Source organism: Tupaia chinensis, unplaced genomic scaffold, assembly GCF_000334495.1.
Source record: "Tupaia chinensis unplaced genomic scaffold, TupChi_1.0 Scaffold000362_1, whole genome shotgun sequence".
NCBI classification, from domain to species: Eukaryota; Metazoa; Chordata; class Mammalia; order Scandentia; family Tupaiidae; genus Tupaia; species Tupaia belangeri.
The window spans coordinates 8,669,135-8,689,448 of NW_006159859.1; the positions used below are offsets into that span (position 1 = coordinate 8,669,135).

General features: G+C 38.6%; 1 protein-coding gene across 1 annotated transcript in view; it reads left to right on the top strand.

The window, feature by feature from the left end:
* INTU (inturned planar cell polarity protein) overlaps positions 1-20,314 on the top strand; it is a 70,631-nt gene that overhangs the window by 43,053 nt on the left and 7,264 nt on the right. The window contains exons 8-13 of the mRNA XM_006153140.3: positions 1,588-1,771; positions 6,615-6,668; positions 13,327-13,389; positions 14,344-14,565; positions 15,848-16,330; positions 16,963-17,060. Coding sequence (XP_006153202.1) covers positions 1,588-1,771; positions 6,615-6,668; positions 13,327-13,389; positions 14,344-14,565; positions 15,848-16,330; positions 16,963-17,060 — 1,104 coding nt within the window. The remainder of the gene's footprint in view (positions 1-1,587; positions 1,772-6,614; positions 6,669-13,326; positions 13,390-14,343; positions 14,566-15,847; positions 16,331-16,962; positions 17,061-20,314) is intronic.

Sequence of the window (20,314 nt, forward strand, 5' to 3'; positions counted from 1 at the left end):
GCTCGCCAGACAGACAGAGAGAGACATAGAGACAGAAAGCGAGAAATCACCCCCCAGGGGGGATGGTCACGCCGCAATCCCTTCTCCTCCATTCTCCTCCCGGGATCTTGGGCACGCACGCACACACGCCCGGCGTGAGTTTTAAGCCACCGGGTCCGGGACACGAACCGTGGTTGACTACGTGGGAGTCCAGCGACATAGCCATTACGCTAACTGCTGGTTCCCTCTTTTTGTATCTTTTTAACATATACAAAAAGAGTAAGATTTTTAAGTAAGTTTTTGTGGTGTTCTTGGCTTATAAGACCATCTTCAAATTTACTATCCTAAAATATGATACTTTCTCAAAAAATTCTTGTGCAAAAAAAACGATTTACTGTACATTTCCAAATAGTTAGAAGAAAAGAATTTGAACATTCCCAACACAAGGAAATAATATAAGTTTGAGGTGATAGATATGCTAACTACTCTGATTTGATCATTACATAATGTATACGTGTATAAGAACATCACACTGTACCTTTTGAGTAAGTACCATTATATGTCCATTAAAAATAAAACTTTAAAAGATATGCACTATTCTTATTTAAAAAAAGATACACTGTAGAGAAGTTATTAACTAGTTTCATGTGTACCCTTCCATGTATTTTCTATACAATATTAATATACTTTTTTTTTACTCAAATGAGCTCATATTAGGTATATATTTCTGCTTCTTGCTTTTTTAAACTCTTACACTATAATGTAATGAATCTTTTTTGTTTTGAAAGAGGAAAGCTGGGGGAACTGTTCAATATTTGAGCATGCAAAATTATTAGTAGAAAATAGATTTTTCTCCTGGAGGGATTTTTGTAAGTAGTTTACTTTGATATGTTAATAATGTGTGTACCAGTTACTGTATCATCTGGTGACCTACTTCAGTCAGCAGTTGAAGGCAATGCTTTATTACTTTTACTTGGTTTGAACCAAATAGTTATTTTTTCTCTCAGTTCTGCAACAGGTATGTGGTGGACAGGAGAGAAAATAACTTATTATTACACACTTACTATGTACCAGTAGTAATAAACACTAGGTACTTTGCATGTGAGTTAGAGTGTATTAACCCCATTTTTATAGTTGGAAAGCAGAGAGAGGTTAGGTGATCTGCCTGTGACAGCTAACTACTAAGAGTAGTAATAAGATTGAAAGCCAGATCCGTTCTATTCAGAGTTCAAACTTTATTATGTTGCATGAAAGCTATCAAGAGCTGTAAATAGCTGAGATGCTAAAAGGAAAAAAGCAACTTTCATGTTTTACAAAGAAAAGTACTTCAGACATTTCGTTTGTAGACAAGCTATTGGTGTTATCCCTGTGGTTTTTCTAAAGTACCACCTTCTCAGTATATTTGAGAGTACGTTTCAGGGTAAAACCTATGGACAGAGTGACTTTCTTAACATATTCCATCAGTAACAATGTAGTAATGATTCTTATTAAGAAAAAGGAGCAAGGAAGAGAGCCCATGTAATTGGAAAAGATCCGGCCCCCTAGGAGCACATGAAAAATGACCACCATTTCCATGTGTTGTTGTAACTCAGGCTCTCGTTTCTTCAGCGCCTTTTGCCAGGTTGAGAATGTTCCTCGTTTGGATCATTTTTTTAACTTGTTCTTCCAAAGAGCACTTCAGCCTGCCACACTGCATGCCAATGCCAGTGCCCAGCAGTATGATGCTTCCAGTGCAGTACTTCTAGACAGTCTTCCTGGAGTTCGGTGGCTCACACTTCCACGGGAAGTCAAGGTAATCTTAGGTATCAGAAATAAGAACCATGATAACTTGCTTGATTATAATCCTCTATCTTCCTTTTCTTAGGCTTTTTGTTATTTTTAGGATTATGGGTAAGAATTAAAAGAGGCAGGAGTTCCAGTGCAATAAACTTAGACAAAAAAAAAAAAATTTTTTTTAATTTTTTGCTAGATGGCTTATGTGCTGGCTGGAGGAAGAAGGGAACTGAGGAGCCCCTCCCGCCTCTTGGAGGATGGTCATGCTGCAGTCCCTTCTCCATTTCTCCTTTCAGAATTTTGGGGACACACACACACATGCTTGGCATGTTTTTCAAGTCACTGGGTCCAGGGCCTATGAACCATGCAATCAATTGGCCATGTGGGATCCAGCCCCCTTAACTACCATACCACCAGCTGGCCCCACTTATCCCTTCTTTAATACTCTTTCTTCCTTTTATCCCTCCCTTTCTTTAGAGAGATCTTTTTTCCTATTTTTTGGAAAGAGATGTTTGCTATAGGGCATGTGTGTTCACCAGAGAGACAGAGAAAAATAGAGGAGACCCCATTCTTCTCTCGGACTTTGGGAATGCATGCACATGCACCTGGCATGAGTTTTAAGCTGCCGGGTTCAGGACTCGAACCACAGTTGACTTTGTAGAGTCCAGTGATGTAATCATTACACCATTTGCTGGCCCCTCCTTTTTTTTTTTTTTTTTAAGTTTTATCTATTTATCTCTTCTGAGAGAGAGAGAAGCACTTCTGTTAAGGTCCCTACACTCCCATCTACTTCCAGTCTCAGCCAGCCCAGATTACAGGCATATAAGTGCCCAGTGTGTAGAGAAAGGCCCTGGAATGCAACCCCGGGACCTTCCCATATGGTCCCAGTTGGATTACTGCCATGCCACTGTCCAGTGCATAGATCTGACTTTCTTATCTTTATGATTTTCATTCTCTCCAAAGAACTTCTAAAATTTCTGCAAGCAGGTCTTCTGGCAACAGATGCCCTCAATTTTTTGTTGGTCTCAGAAAATCTGTATTTCTCCTTCACTTTTGAAGAATAATTCCTTGGGGTACAGAACTTGAATGGTTTGTTGGGGAAGTCATGACGCCATTTTGCCCAGAAAAACAGGAAAATACATCGTGACTTTCCCAACGACCTAGTAGGTTGATGAAAGTTTCTGTCACGCTTAAATATTTCACTCGTGTCTCATTTGCATGATTTCTGAGAAGTCATTTAATTCTTGCCTTTGCTTCTCTATAGGTAAGAAGTATTTTTCTTCTATTTCCAGCATGTTTTATCTTTGATACATTGTTTGAAATAAGATGTCTCAATCTAGAGTTTTTGTTTTGTTTTGTTTTTAGCATTTTCCTGCTTGGCCTTTTCTAAACTACTTGATACTATGGTTTCATGTCCGACATTGACTTGGGGAAATTCTCAGTCATTGTTTCAGTGTATCTTCTATTCTTTTTTTCTCTTTCATCTCCTTCTGGTATTCCCAATTTGCATATATATCTTACACCTTTTATATTTGTCCCAAGTTCTTGGATATTCTTTTCTTTTTAAAAAAATCTTTGTTCTCTTTGGTTTTCAGTTTAAAGATTTTTACTGATATATCCTCAGCCATGTCCAAACTACTAATAAGCCCATCAAAATCATTTTTCATTTCTGTTACATGGTTTGTAGCATTTCTCTTTAGTCTTTTCCATCCCTCTACTTACATCACCCATCTATTTTTGCTTGATACTGAATCACAGATGTTTTACATTCCCAGTCTAATATTTCCAGTATCCCTACGATAACTGGTTATGATTCTTGCTTTGTGTCCTCAAACTGTGGGTTTTGCCTTTTAGCATGCCTTGTAATTTTTTCTTAATGGCTGGTCATAATGTACTATGTACAAGGAACTGCTGTACACAGACCTTCAGTATTGTGGTGGTAAGGTGTAGAGGGAGGAAAAGCATTCTGTGAACAGGTTTGTCTTTTAATGAGCCTACAGGCTTCTGGACTATGAACTTTACAAAGGTTTCTGAGTTTTTCTTTCCTCTCTTTGGTGGGTCAGGATGGCTGGAGTGAACTGGAGTTGGGTATTTCCCTTCTCTTAAGTCAGTGGTGCTCTGACGATAGCCAGGCAGATTAAGCTGAGGTTAATAGTGGTTTCTCCTAAGTCAGGACTTGTTAAGAATGTAATGTTCTGGTGTTTTTTGAAGTGACTCTTTCTCCCCCTCCCCCTACCAGACTCATAAGAGGATCTTCTCCAGTACACACTGTGACAACCTGGTTGAACTCCTGTGGTATTATGAAATTGACAGAAGTGTAAGGTCCCCTAAAGACGGGGTCCTGCAGACTTGTACACAGCTTCTCTAGCAATTCATCTGTACATTAAACCTGAATTATGGTTCAAGTTTTCCTATCCTGGCACTGGTTCCCTTAGTAGTTTCCACTCATGGGTCTGTTCTGGTAAGCTGTAAATCCATGAATTCATCTGTCTCCCCAAACTTGGGGTACAGTGATGTGCTCTGTGTCCTCATCTCTTTTACATATCCAAGAAGAGTTACTGGTTTTTCAGTCTGTATCTTTTTATTTGTTAGGATGGAGTATCAACTGCCAGCTCTTTGCATGTAGAACCAGAAACCAAAGTCCTCAAAGTTTTTGTATTACCAGCCAATTCAAAGAACTTACATACTTTCTTCTTCTCTTTAAGATTTCTTTTTCTTATTGTATTAGAAAAGTAGAATTTATTGACCATATATTGTCTACTGGAAAATATTAAGGAATTCAGTGCCTTAAGAAATCTAGTTAAAAATATGAGGATGGCTGGTGGCATGATAATAACAGTGCTGAACTCCCACAGATCAGCCACAGGTTAAGCCCTGAGCTCAGCGGCTTGAAAATCACACCAGATGCATTTCAAAATCCTGAGATAAGAATGGAGAAGAAATTGCAACATGGCCATCCCCTCTGCGGGCTGATTTCTCACTTTCCTTCTCTCTGTCTCTCTGTCTCTCTCTAGCAAGTACATGCACCCTCTAGCAAAAACCTGAAAAAAAATGTATATTTAAAAATATATGTGTGTGAGGTAACTTGTGCCTGACAAATTTAAATAGGCTTTTTAAAAATTTCTTTGTATTTCATGATCCTACTCTCAGCCCAGCAACCAGTCAGAATCACAGGAATGGGTGTCTGGCATGTTGAAGCAGACCTGGGATGTGAACCTAGAACTTTCCTCACTTAGTCTCTAGCATCACACAGCAGTGCCCCTACTGCCTGCATCACCATGGCAGAGCCTGGAAAAAGTTATATTTAACTTGGAAAAAATGTATTTGTTCTAAGTTTAATGTATGATGAGGTCTCACTTCAGTCTTCTTTCCCAGGTGTTTGCAATTTCCCTATTTTGTTTGTCAGGTTTTTTTTTTTTCAGTCGTATTTTCCCAAGGCATATTGGAATAATTAATTAAAAAAGTATTTAATCTCAAAAAAAAAGTATTTAACCTTTTCTCTTAAGAAATATAAGGAACAGTTATAGTCATCTTCGATGTGTCCATAGAGCTCAGTAGCAAAGACAGCAACTCATTAAACAATTTCTCAGTTGGGGGACCAGTAGTTAGCATAATGGCTATGTCACTGGATTCCTACGTAGTCGACCGCAGTTCAAATCCTGGATCCAGTGACTTAAACTCACGCCAGGTGCGTGTGCATGCATGCCCAAGATCCCAAGAGGAGAATAGAGGAGAAGGGATTGTGGCATGGCCATCCCCCGTGGGGGGTGATTTCTCGCTTTCTGTCTCTCTGTCTCTCTCTGTCTTTCTGGTGAGCGTGCGTGCCCTATAACGAAAACCTCTCCAAAAAAAGTAAGTCACAGTTGGCAATTTTTTCCTTGTCCTATAGTTTTTCATAAGACAGACTATAGCCAAAAACAAGAGAACATGAAGTATTTGCTAGATGTAAGAGAATGTAGATTACAAATGAGTAATAAGTCATACTGTGTGAAAAGCATTGAAAGGCATGACTAATGTTTCAAAAGCTTTTGTCATCCCAGTAAGACACAGTTTGTGAAACATAGTCCTGCAGAGGGTGCCTTGGCCTTTAAACAATTTTTAGAAAGGATTCTTCTTCACAAATAGTATGTATGGTATAAACTTCAATTTCAAATAGTTTTTAATGTCTATATATGCATTACAGATTAAACTACATACTAAATTTATTCTGTCATTAAATTCTGAATGCTTCAGGGAGGAACAAAGATAATACGTGAAAGAGTTCAGGCAATTTCCATAGAAACAAAAGCCAAATCCTAAACAAGAGATTTTTTTCTAATAACTCTGTGGGGTAGTTAAACTGTGCCAGAGTCCATGGGAGCACTTGCCTTCATGTTTTAATCTATGAATAAGGATTGACAACCTTTTTATATAAAACATTGTGTCTAGGAGAGACAGGGAAGAATGTTAGTATTTTCCAAGAATTCAACTGTTCAAAAGTATACAGGAAATGGAAAAACAAAAACAACTCAAAATAGGTTGGCTACCTTAAGATTGATTTTCATTTTCTCTAAAAAATTTAGTGGTTTAAAAAAAAAAATTTTTAACACGAAACTGGAAAGCAATCTTTTAACCTTAGAATTGTTTTGCATTGAACATAAGAGTCAAGACATTTTGTAATAATTGAGATTTAGTTAAAAATGCTCTTATGTTAAATAATGTTTAAATAACTATAAAGCTTAAAAATAAGATGTTGCATTTTGAGACATTGAACACAATGGAGAAAGATACTCAGTTTGTAGTTATTAAACACTTTATATAGTATTTACTAAGAAGTAACTATGAGTTATATGTTTATGTTACTCTTTTTTTTTTTAACATAGATGGAATTAGACACGGCATTAAGTGACTTGGAGGCTGCAGATTTTGCAGAACTGGTAAGTGGAGGGGATTTTAGGCAAGGCTCAAGGCTAAATTGTTTTGTAAATCAGTCATTATTCTAAATATTTCCCAAGTGGACATATAATCTTGAAATACACATCAGGCCTCTGCTTTGACATGGACAGAATCTATTTTGCTTGTCTTAAGATTTTTTGTTTGTTACACATGTATATTCTGAGAATAAAACATGCTTAATTGTTCTTAAGAACAATTTCTAATTTCTTTTCTAAGAAAAGGAAATACAGATTTGATATTGATAAAAGTTAGGTAGAAACCCTGTAGATCTGAATTGGAAGTATCTATGTATTTTTTAAAATTTATTTTTTAAATAATTATTTTATTTGTTATTATTATTTCAATTTGATCAGAGAGAGAGAGAAAGGGAAAGTGAGAAAGCAAGCCACCAGGTTCTACACTCGAACTGTGGTCAGCAATGTGGAAGTCCAGCATCCCAACCACTCTGCCACCTGCTGGCCCCTATTTTATTTTATTTATTATTTTTCAATTTGACCAGAGAGAGAGAGTAGGAAAGTAAGAAAGCAAGCCACAAGGTTCAGGACTCGAACCATAGTCAGCCATGTGGGAGTCTGGTGCCCCAACGACCATGCCGCCTGTTGGCCTCCATATGGCTTTTAATCTTATAAAAATTGTATTTCCCGACTTTGTCAATAAAAAGGCCTAGAAATAGCGACCATTCCAGCAGTATTAAGCACTACTTATACTCAAGCCATTGAGTATAAACAATGTTTCTTGCTAAAAGGATCCAGGACTCCTCAGAGAAAAGGCTCATTTCAGATTTGGGACTGAAAATATACAAGATAAGCCTGGGGACATAGAGTTATATCGGAAATCAAGGAAGCTTTCAAAAATGATTAGATTAGAGTGGGGTTAAAGTTGTCAGATATAATTTGAAGAGACTTCCACTGAGTATCTACAAGGATAATTACCAGAATAGGTTAAAACATATCAGGTATGTTTAAATCCTTGAGTTCATAATGATAGGGGCAAGGGGGGAGGCAGCTTATTGGTTAGTTTTAGAGAGTGCTAAGAACCCAACTTATTTTTGTGTAAATTGATAAATGAGGAAGGATCATTTATTCTGCCTTTCCTGTCTGAACCTTATGTCACGGTTACCAAATAAAGATGAGGGAGAGTTTTTCTTTATGTATGTAATCTGACATGTTAAGAAAGAATTACAGAATTGGGATATCACCATTTTGCAATCCCTCGGTGAATTAAGAGATCTAGGCAATGGTTATAAGTAGCTGTTAACATTATAAAAACAAAGACAGCCAGATCGTATGTGGTTCCTGATGGAAACACAGAAACTATTTATGAAACATGCCTGACAGGGGCCTCAAGATCTAACTATTTACCAATTTACAGGAAATACCATCTAAAAGGGACATGCTAAATGACCCCATTTGGAGAAGGGGGCAGTGTAATTAGTAAAATCTAGACTTGGAACATTAGGATAGTTTCTTCAATAAATTAGAAAAGGGTGGACAGGTTAGGAGGAGAGAGAGTAAAGAGATTGAGAGTCAATATGTTAGTATAAGACTTAAACATATCAACCAAGTACAATATATATGGCCTTTCTTAGATCCTGATCCAAGCAAACGTCTGCAGGTGGCATAGTGATTGAAGTGCTAGACTCTCACATGGCCAATCATGGTGAGAATCCTGGACCTGACAGTTTTCTGGCGTGTGTGTATGTGCCCAAAATCCCAGGAAGAGAATGGAGGAGAAGGGATTGTGGCTTGCCCAGACCTGCTGGGGGGGGGGTGATCTTTCTCTTTCCTTCTCACTGTTTCTCTCTCTCTCTCTCTCTCTCTCTCTCTCTCTCTCTCTCAGGCAAGCACATGAACCCTGAGGCAAAAACCTAAATAAAAAATAAATTAGGAGACCAGCAGATGGTGTAGTGGTTACATTGCTGGACTCACACCTGGTTGACTATGGTTTGAAACCCAAACCCAATGGCTTAAACCTCATGCTGGATGAGTGTGTATGCATGCCCAAGATCCCTAGAGGAGAAAAGAGGAGAAGGAACTGTGGCATGGGTGTCCCCCAGGTGATTTCTCACTTTCTGTCTCTCTGGCGAGCACAGGTGCCCTATACCAAAAATCTCTCTCAAAAAAATAATAGATGAAAATAAATATAGGGGCTGGCAGGTGGCACAGTGGTTAAAGGCACTGGATTCCTACATGGCCAACTACGGTTTGAGTCCCAGATCTTGCAGCTTGCTTTCTCACTTTCCCTTTCTCTCTCTTCTCTGTCTCTCTCTGGTAAAATTAAGAAAATAATAATACAAATGGAATTAAATAAATAAATATTTTTAAAATAAGTTGTAAGACATTCAAGGAAATGTAAACACTAATGACTAGATATTAGATAAGAATACTTCGTTAGATGTGTTAATTTAATACCATTAACATAACATGGAATACCATGGTTGTATATTAAGATTTCTTCTGTTCTAGAGATTTCTTCTGAAGTATTTACAGATGAAATGGCATAATACCTGAGATTAATTTTGAAATAATTCAGCAGTGAGAGGAGGAATGAGAGAGGGCTACAGATGAAACAAGATGAGCCATGTACTGGTCACAGTTGAAGCTGAAGCTGATAGGTACTTAGGAACTAATTATACAGTTCTCTTTTTGTATATGCTAAAATCTTCAGTAATAATAGTTCTTTTAAAAAAGTAAATAGGAGTGATCAGCAGATGGTGTAATGGTTATGTTGCTGGGCTCCCACATAGTCGACCGCGGTTTGAGCCTGGACCCAGCAGCTTAAAACTCATGCCAGGCTCATGTGCATGAGAGGAGAATGGAAGAGAATGGATTGTGGCGTGTCCATCCCCCGTAGGGTGTGATTTCTCATTCTGTCTGTCTGTCTCTGTCTCTCCAGCGAGTGCACATGCCCCATAGCAAAAATCTCTCTTAAAAAAAAAAAATGTAAATGGGAAGTGGAGAGTAGAATCCGCAAGGGTTGGATCATTCTTAAGAAGATTAAAAGTGGGGAGAGAAATGGCTGAGTCTTAACCAAAAATGGCTCTGAGCAAATGGAAGAGTATTTTTGTTTGAAGGAAAAATGAATAACTTAAGCATGGTTAATTCTTCATAGGTCATGCTTTTGCACTGATGGAGAATGTTTGGATGAATAGTAATCACTTGGAGCAGTTTAAATCTAAAGTATTAAGATATGTAGATTTTTTGGAACTTCTATCCAATAGATTAATTTAAAAATCTAATTTCTTTCTTTGTACAATATAATTTTTGGGGGGGGGGATTTTTGCTATAGGGTGAGTACACTAGCCTGAGAAAGAGAGAGAAGGAGAGAAAGAAAATGAACAATCACCCCTTCCTCAACCTCCCACCCCCAGGGTAATGGCCACAATGCAATCCTTTCTCTTCCAGTTTTCTCTTAGGAGTTTGGGCATGCACACATGTACCCAGTGTGATTCTCAAGTCCTGCTAACTCCAAGACTCAAACTACACAGCCAGGGATGCAACACCCTAACCTCCATGCCACCTGCTAGCCTAATAGAATGTAATTTTACTAAGCAGTGGAACTAACAATATTTTCTATGATTAGAAAAATATCTATTGGGGGCCAGTGGTGGTGTGGTGGTTAAGGTGCTGGACTCCCACATGGCCAACCATGGTTAGCGTCCTGGACCAAGCAGCTTAAAACTCAGGCCAGCCACGTGTGCATACATGTCCAAAATCCTGAGAGAATAGAGGAGAACGGATTGCGGTATGGCCACCTCCCCCCCTGCCCTGGGGGAGGATTTCCCACTTTCCCTCTCTCTGTCTCCCTCTAATGAGCATACAAGTTTTTTAGGAAAAAAAAATCTAAAAACAACAACAAAAAAAAAGTAAGGAAGTACCCTATTGGGATTCCGTAGATAAAACTTTAAAAACACAACCCATGAAAGAAAAAAATTGGTAAACTAAGAATATATAATAATATGACTACTTTGGAAAACAGATTGGCAATTTCTTAACCTAAACGTACACCTGCCCTATGATTCAACCATTCTTTTTTTTTTTTTTTTTTTTTTGGGGGGGGTTTTCGGCGCATGCGCTCGCCAGACAGACAGACAGAGACATAGAGACAGAAAGCGAGAAATCACCCCCCCAGGGGGAATGGTCACACTGCAATCCGTTTTCCTCCATTCTCCTCTTGGGATCCTGGGCATGCACGCACACTCGCCCGGCATGAGTTTTTTAAGCCACCGGGTCTGGGACTCGAACCGCGGTCGACTACATGGGAGTCCAGTGACATAGCCATTACGCTAACTGCTGCTTCCCTGATTCAACCATTCTTTTCCTGTTTACCCAAGAGAAATGAAAGCATGTGTAATACAAAAACCTGTATATAAACAGTCACAGCAGCTTTATTTGGAATAACCAAAAACAACTCAAATAACTCAAATGTCCATCCACAGGCAAATAGACAAACTGTAGTGTATCCAAGCAATGGAATACTTTTCAGGAAAAAATTGTGAGGGGGAAGTTTTGGTGGAACTGTTCTGTCTCAGTTTTGGTGGCACCTATACATCTATATGCATGGTTCACAATGAACAGTTCACAATGAATTTTACCGTAATAAAAAATAATAAGGGTCTATTCTAAACTCCTTGTGAAATTATGTTTAAGATTTAATCTTTTATTATTTGTCTTCTTCTTAAATTATTATTAAACGATAATTTACATTTAGTAAATTCTTTTGTACCCTTTATAGTCAACCTCTCTCCCTCCCCTCAATCCCTGACAACTTGTATTCTGGCCACATGATTCGACCTTTTCTAGGAGATCATGTAAATTGAATCATACAGTAGTAATTTTTGTGTCTGACTTCTTTCACTTAACAGCACTTAAGCCCTTTTTATTGTGGAGTAGTACTGCCATTGTATGGATGTATCACAGTTTATCTATTCTCTGACTGAGGGATATTTAGGTCATTCCCAGTTTTTAGTTTTCCTTAGACGTCACTGTGTTTTTTAAATTGTGAAAGTAATACATGCACATCAGGTGAAGATATAACCATGGTTAATAAATGTCTTCCCTTATCACTCACCTCCACTTCTACCCACAAATGTAACAACTTTTATGGTTTGAAATGTATCCTCCTCCAGACCTTTTTTCGTATACATGTATTTTCACACACAAAATAATATATCTCTCTATATATACATTTTTATAGTTGGGGGGCAGTCTTGACAAAAATCAGATCATAGTATTTGGTTCTGCAGCTTTTATTCTTTGCGGAGCAATATATCCTAAAACCTCTTCTGCCTGCTCATATGGTGTGACTACGTTTCAACAGTATTATGATATTCTGTAGTATAACATGCCTAATTTAGGACCATTCCTCCTTTTCTGAACTTCACATTATCTCTAATTTTTCCATGCTACAAATAATTCTTTCTTATATAAAAAAATCTTGATTCTCTTTTTTTTTTTTCCCTGAGGATTTTTGCTATAGGGCGCGTGCGCTCGCCAGACAGACAGAGACAGAGAGATAGAAAGCGAGAAATCACCCCCCAGTGGGGATGGCCATGCCACAGTCTCTTCTCCATTCTCCTCTCGGGATCTTGGGCACACACGCACACGCACCTGGCGTGAGTTTTACGCCACCGGGTCCGGGACTTGAACCACGGTCGACTATGTGGGAGTCCAGCGACATAGCCATTATGCTAACTGCTGGCCCTTGATTCTCTTCTTAGAGTATTTTTGTAGATTTCTAGATGTGGAATTAGTTACTCAAAGGGTATGTGTATTCAGTTTGTTTTGTACATATATTTTACAGTTGCCCAAAAGTAGGTTATACCAATTTGTGCTTTCAGAAATAGCCATCTAATGGTAATATTAGATATTTCAGGTGATGTATAATAATAGAAGTTTTTACCTTAACAGATTAAAAAAAATTTTTTTGAGACAAAAATTTTTGCTATAGGGTACATGTACTCATCAGAGAGACAGAGAATGAGAAATAACCCCCCGGGAGGATGGCCACATCATGATCCCCTCTCCTCCAGTCTCCTCTCAAGATTTTGGACTGGCACATACATGTGCCCGGCCTGAGTTTTTAAGCCGTTAGGTCTGGGACTCATGGGAGTCCAACGACTTAACCATTATGCCATCTGCTGGTCCCAAGAGATTTGTTTTCTTTTGTTTTTTTAAAGGATTATTTTACTTAACTTTATTCACCCATTTATTTATTTATTTTAATTTGACCAGATTGGGGAGGGGGGGGTGGAGAAAAGGGAGAGAAAGCAAGAAAGCAGTCCACCAGGTCCGGGACTCAAATCACAGTCAGCCATATGGGAGTCCAGCACCCTTAACCACCATGCTACCTGCCGGCCCCCAACAGATTTATTGTTAAAACACCCTCATAGAAGTAACAGGTTTTATATTCTGTCCTTAGATGTCTGTACTCAACTGTGTCTTGGAATAATCAAATAAAAGGTTGCTTTCAGTCAAATAAACATAAATGTGTATTTCACCCTACCCTAATACTATAGTATACTGATTTTTTAAAAAGGCACTAGGAAAAGTTTAGTTACTAAAAAATTAATTTTCATTTAATGTGGTAGCTTAAGTAGGACTTTTTTTATTAATATGTACGCTGTGAATTTTTTCCCAGTCTGAGGATTATTATGACATGAGGAGGCTATATACCATTTTGGGGTCTTCTCTATTTTACAAGGTAAGTTGAAGTTTGAAATTCTTATAAATGTTTAAGTGCGGTTTTAAACAGACAAAGTAAATCTTCTCAAACTTTTACAAACATGAAAAATGAACTTTTATTCTGAATGTAGATATAACATTAGATCTTAAAGTAAGACTTATACCTACATATTGATGAAGATAGCATATTTATGGTTTCATTGCATTCCAAAGCATTTGCAAATGTATAAATGAGAAGCAGTACTCAAAAACCAAGTATATAAGAGACAAGAGCAATACTTTCTTGATTTCCTATTGCAGTAGTGTGCTTTATATCTTATCTTCAGAAGTTAATTACCAAGCATCTTTTAAGTGACTCTTATAACATTAAATAGTTGACTTTCATGTAAAGCAAATGAAGTATTAAATGAATTTAAACATCTTTTTTTGTTTAAAAAAAAGGACTTTAAGCACAATAATACAAAACACATCTAATAAAAGAATCAAACAACCTAGAAGAGTACACAGTGAAAAATAAGTCTCTCCCTTCATTATTGTATTGTATTTTCTACTTTATTTATGAATGTATTTATTTATTTATTTATTTTTGGAGAGGTTTTCGCTATAGGGCGTTTGTGCTTGCCAGACAGACAGAGACATAGAGACAGAAAGCGAGAAATCACCCCCGCAGAGGGCATGGCCACCCCGCAATCCCTTCTCCTCCATTCTCCTCTCAGGATCTTGGGCACGCATGCATACGCGCCTGGCTTGAGTTTAAGGCGCTGGGTCCGGGTCGCAAACCGTGGTCGACTACGTGGGAGTCCAGCAACATAGCCATTACGCTAACTGCTCGTCCCCTCCACTATATTTATTTTTAAAAGTCCATGTATAAGTTGGCCCTCACAGTTTAAACCCATGTTGTTCGAGGGTCAGCTGTATATTATGGAATTATTATTTTGTATCACTAGTTGACTTCTGTTCTTTGTGGTTAAAGGGTTATTTGATATGCAGCCATTTGCCTAAGGACGATCTTATTGATATTGCTGTATACTGTCGCCACTATTGCTTGCTGCCTTTAGCAACAAAACAAAAAATTGGTCAGCTGATAATATGGAGAGAAGTGTTTCCTCAACATCACCTCCAACCTTCTGCAGACTCAAACGCTGAAGTCTTTCAGGAACCTGAAGGGAGATATTTTTTGCTAATTGTTGGTTTGGTAAGTAACTTCACTTTCTTTTGGGGATTTTTTTTTTAATCTATCTACTCACTGTCTAATTAGTTAAGCAAACATGATGCTCACTTGAACTTATCAGTATGTCAAATACCAGTCTTCAAGAAAATGTTACATGCCCTCTTTTTAAAAATTTGTTAAAGGGTTCATGTGTGTTGCTGGAGAGAGACAGAGAGAAAGAGAATGTGAGACCACCACCAAGGGGTTGGTCACACTGCAACCCCTTCTCCATTCCTTCTCTTGGGATTTTGAGCGCGCATGCACATGTGCCCAGCATGTTTTCCCAGCAGCCAGAGTTAGCACTGGAACCATGCAGTTTGCTGTGTGGGATACAGCTGCCTTAACTACCATGCCATCAGCTGGCCCTACATGCGCTTTTCTTTATTCACTGTCTTTTGCATTTGTTTAATACTCATGGAGAAATAATAAGATCCAGAAAAATATTTTAGTATAGAAAAAGTATGTCATGAATTTTCTGACAATATAATAATTTTAACTCTTGGCTTGTTCTGGGAAAGAGAGAGAAATATAAAAACATATAGACTCAGGAACAGAATTGAAATGAAAATAATTCCAATAATTGAGGCTTTTCAAAAGCTATCTTCTGGGAATTCCATGTGCCAAGAGAAGTAATTGATGATATGGCAAGATACAGTGGGGCTGGCCCCATACATAGTGCATTGGTTATGCACTGTGCACATGGCCAACCTTGATTTGAATCTTAGCCCTAGTGTCTTGACAAACACTGGGTACGTGGGTGCACACCCAAAATCCTGACAGGATGGAGAAATGGAGGAAAAGGACTGTGGTATGACTATGCATGACTACTGGGGATGCTTTCTCTAGCTCTCTGGAGAAAACACACATCCTCTGACATTAAAAAAAAAAAAAAAAAAGCGGGGCTCAGCAAATGGCGTAATGGTTATGTTGCTGGGCCCCCATGTAGTTGACCGTGGTTCAAATCCCGTACCTAGTGGCTTAAACTCATGCCCGGCACGTGTGTGTGCATGCCCAAGATCCCGAGAGGAGAATGGAGGAGCAGGAATTGCAACATGGCCTCCCCCCACGGGGGGTACTTTCTCGCTTTCTGTCTCTGTCTTTCTGGCATGCGCACACACCCTATAGCAAAAACCTCTCCAAAAAAAAAGAAAAGAAAATCATATGATTATACCATATGTACATATCTCCTTAGCATTTATGAATTTATACATGCATTACATATGTAAATATTTTCATGATAGCTAAACCTATATTAATTTTTTTACAGAGACATTATATGTTATGTGTACTATTAGAAGCTGGAGGCTGTGCATCAAAAGCTATTGGGAATCCTGGGCCAGACTGTATATATGTGGATCAAGTTAAAACCACTCTTCACCAGCTGGAAGGAGTAGATTCCCGCATAGAGGAATGGCTAGCATCTTCTCCAGGCCCCTGTTTGTCTTGTGCTGACTGGTTCCTTGTTGGATCACGTGAAAAAACAGATAGTTTTACTACTTCACCTATCTTAAGCAAACTACAAGGTACTTCCAAAGTAGCAACCTCTCCAACATGCAGAAGAAACCTTTTTGGTGACTATTCTTTGAAGACACGTAGGCCCAGTCCTTCCCGAAGCAGTGGAGGATCTGACAATGGTTGTGAAGGTGGAGAAAGTGTTGGCCTGAGTCCCCACAATGCACTGGATGTGGTACGGAAGCAAAGAGAATCTCAGGGCTCTGATGGTTTAGAAGAAAGTGGGACCTTTCTTCAGGTGTGTGTACATTCTAGGAGCTAAGCTGTCTCTCCTGTCCTTATTTTACAATTGCAAGATAATTTTTTTAAAAGCAGATAATTTTGCATTTGAAATGGTGGTGGTTTTTTGTTTTGTTTTGCTTTTTTTTGTTTGTTTGTTTGTTTTTGGAGAGGTTTTTTTGGTATAGGGCACATGCGTGCACCAGAAAGACAGAGAGACAAACAGAAAGCGAGAAATCACCACACACACCCTCCCCCCAGGGGGATGGCCATGCTGCAATCCCTTCTCTTCCATTCTCCTCTAGTTTTTCTTTTTTGCTATAGAGCATGTGCACTTGCTGGAGAAAGAGAAGTAGAAAATACCACCCCCACCCCCACCCCCACCCCCGGTGGGGTGGGGAAGGGGGAGAATGGCCACATGTGCAATCTCTTCTCTATGTCTCCCTCTTGTTGGGATTTTGGGCACACATGCACACACTCCTGTCGTGTTTTTCAAGCCACTGTGTCTGGGACTCAAACTTCCCCATTAGCCATATGGGATATAGCCACCTTAACCACCACACTGGCCCTAAAAGAATTTTTAAATTATTTTTACTATTTGATTCCTTTCTTAGATGAAAACTGATCAATCTACTTAATGGTGTTTTTCAGCTCACTAAAAAGAAGTCTGCTCTTCCAAATCCATTTCACTTGGGAAACTTGAAAAAGGAGCTCTCAGAAAAAGAACTGGAAATATATAACAGTATGAAGTAAGAAACTTCTTATATATTTTTTTTCATTAAAAGTTTGTCTTTGAGGGGGAACCAGCAGTTAGCGTAATGGCTATGTCGCTGGACTCCAACGTAGTCGACCGCGGTTCGCGTCCCGGACCCGGTGGCTTAAACTCACGCCAGGCGCGTGTGCGTGCGTGCCCAAGATCCCGAGAGGAGAAGGGATTGTGGCGTGACCTTCCCCCCTGGGGGGTGATTTCTCGCTTTCTGTCTCTATGTCTCTTTCTGTCTGTCTGGCAAGTGCACGCGCCCTATAGCAAAAACCTCTCCCAAGAAAAAAAAAAAAGTTTGTCTTTGGGGACCAGCAGTTAGCATAATGGCCATGTCGTTGGACTCCCACGTAGTCGACCGGGGTTCACTTCCCGGACCCGGTGGCTTAAAACTCACGCCAGGCGCGTGTACCTGTGTGCCCAAGATCCCGAGAGGAGAATGGAGGAGAAGGGATTGCGGCGTGATCATCCTTCCTGGGGAGGTGATTTCTCGCTTTCTGTCTCTATGTCCCTCTCTGTCTGTCTGGTGAGCGCACGCGCCCTATAGCGAAAACCTCTCCAAAAAAAAAGTTTGTCTTTGAGGAAGTTTTGCATGAAAAAGTAAATCTGTAATGAGATTTTATTCCACAAATGTAATTATATCTTACATATTAAAAGTAACACCTATGATATTTCTGTAATGTTTCCTTACACATTTAGGAAATTAGCCATATTTGTACTATAAGAGATAAAAACACACAAAGTACCATTTCAAAATATGAAAATTCCCCTTTACCTCTTTTCCGGAAGTAACTTACCTACCTTTTGTATGTCTAATATAATTTTTAAATTAGAGATTACTATTTTTAGACTCTCTGGTGGATGTTATGTGGTGCTTCCAGTTACTCCATAGTTAAGAGAGGAGTGGTGACCACTAATAACCCACAGCCAAACCCGTCTCTTGGCTGGGTGCTACGTGGAAATTTGTTGACTCAGCCAAGCCTACCTTCCTCTCTGGGAGTAGCCCACTTGTAGTTACTAACAGATAGGTGAGTACAAAGGCTTGGCCCCATACCTGAATTCAAAAACTTGAAAAGATTCTGCTGCAACACAGTTCCACTTCTCCTTGTGCTCAGTCCTGCTTCCATCACTCTGCCCTCTACATTTCCAAGAGTGCTTTCTTAGAAACTTTGTCCCTGGATAGGTCCTCTCCAGAGTCTCAGGGAATTGGTCATATAACACCCTCTTTAGAATGTCTTACTTTCTCTCTCTCTCTCTTCCTCTTTCTCTGGCAAGAACACGTGCCTTAGAGCAAAAATTTCTCTTAAAAAAAAGGGGGGGGTGGCTGCAGGTGGCATGGTGGTTAAGGGCTCTGGACTCCCACATTTTTTACCACAGTTTGAGTCCCTATGCTTTCTCACTTTCCCGGACCTGGCATTTTCTCACTTTCCCTCTCTGTGTCTCTCTCACTCTGGCCCTCTCTGGTCAAATTAAAATAAATAAAGTTAAATAAAATAATTCTTTAAAAAAAAAAAAAGTAGGTAAAACTGCAGGCTTACATTGAATATAGAATTCTGAAGTCAACTGTATGAGGAGAGACTGCTTAGCAATTTAAACTGTATAATTTTTTTAATATATTTATTTATTCATTTATTTTAATTTGACCAGAGAGAGACAGAGAGAGAGAGAAAAACAATGAGGTGTCCAGCCACCAAGTATGGGACTTAAACCGTGGTCAGCCATATGGGAGTGTCCAGCACCTTAACCACCGCTCCACTTGCTGGTCCCATAAACTGTATGATTCTTGCAAACGAAATGTTACAGATCACTTCTTATCCAGTTATTATGTGGTAACCGCGTGTCTGTCTAAGCCTTGCCTGATATTAAATTATGATGTCATATGTGCAGTTGATTGGTATAATAAACTCAATTGCACACTTTTATTTGAACTAGACTTGTACAAATAGAATTCACACAAACAAAAAATTGTAGAGCTACCACCTTATATATTGAAACATTTTATAGTAAGTTCAAATATGCCAGTGCTGTCAGCAGATGTTTTATTTCTGAAGTCAGTTACTTGTCTACATAAAATAACGCATCAGAAATCTAATGTGTTAAAATTCATATTTATGAGTCAGCCCCATAGCATAGTGGTTAAAGGCAGCTGAATCCCATATGGCCAACCATGGTTTGAATACCAGGCCCCTGTAGCTTGAAAAGCACCCTGGGTATGTATGCATGTATGCCCCAAACCCTAACAAGATGGAGAGAGGGAGGAGAAGGGATTACAGTGTGACTATGCCCCATTGGGAGATGCTTTCTCCCTTCTTCTCTTTTGCTCTAATATCACACACACCTTCTGACAATTAAAAAAGAAAGAAAATGTATTTAATGTCCCCAAATATGAATGTTTAATTTTTAATTACTAAAAATGTTTTTAGACAAATAAATAAAAAATCAAACCTTTTATGAAACCCTAAAATACCTTCACAGAAGTCTCGTCTTTTCTGTAACAAAAATGACTGCTCTGAAATTTTACTGCCTCCATATCAGACTTTTTTTTAAATACATAGGTTATTTTGGCTTTATCTCTAGTAAAATTCAGTTCTTTTTTTCCAAGTTCAGTAGCTTAAACATAAATTTACACATGGTGTAAATCAAAGACACTTTTATTGTAAAAGGTGCTAGAAATGAGTGTTTATCCTCATTATTGACATGAAGAGATATTTTCATACTATGTAGTTCACTTTTAAAGCACTGTATAAAACAAGATATAGTATCCCAACTTATATGTATATATTTTCAAAGAATAAAAATATGTAACATTAAAGATTATAGTATGCACAAAGCATTGAGTAACCAAGTCCTATTTCCTACAGTTCTTGAGTCTATTCAGCCCTTTCAGATGCCTTGCTAGTCCTCACTACCATTTTATCTCAACTGACTGCAGCTTCCCAACTCCTAGCCTACTCTGAGCCCATTTTCTACTGCAGGGGTGACCTTTCTGAGAAACAAATTTGACTTTATTTGCTTTTTTGTCCAAATCTTTTATCTTCGTATTGGGTAATTGCTTGTTTGGTGATGTTTAAGCTTTCAGTTAATATACACCAAGTATATTAATATTTTCAAGAGCTAAGTTTGGTCATATGTTGTCATTTATTTTTGAGAGAAAAAAAATTTTCTTTTTGGAGGTTTTTGCCATAGGGCACATGCGCTCACCAGAAAGACAGAGAGAGACAGAGACAGAAAGCGAGAAATCAA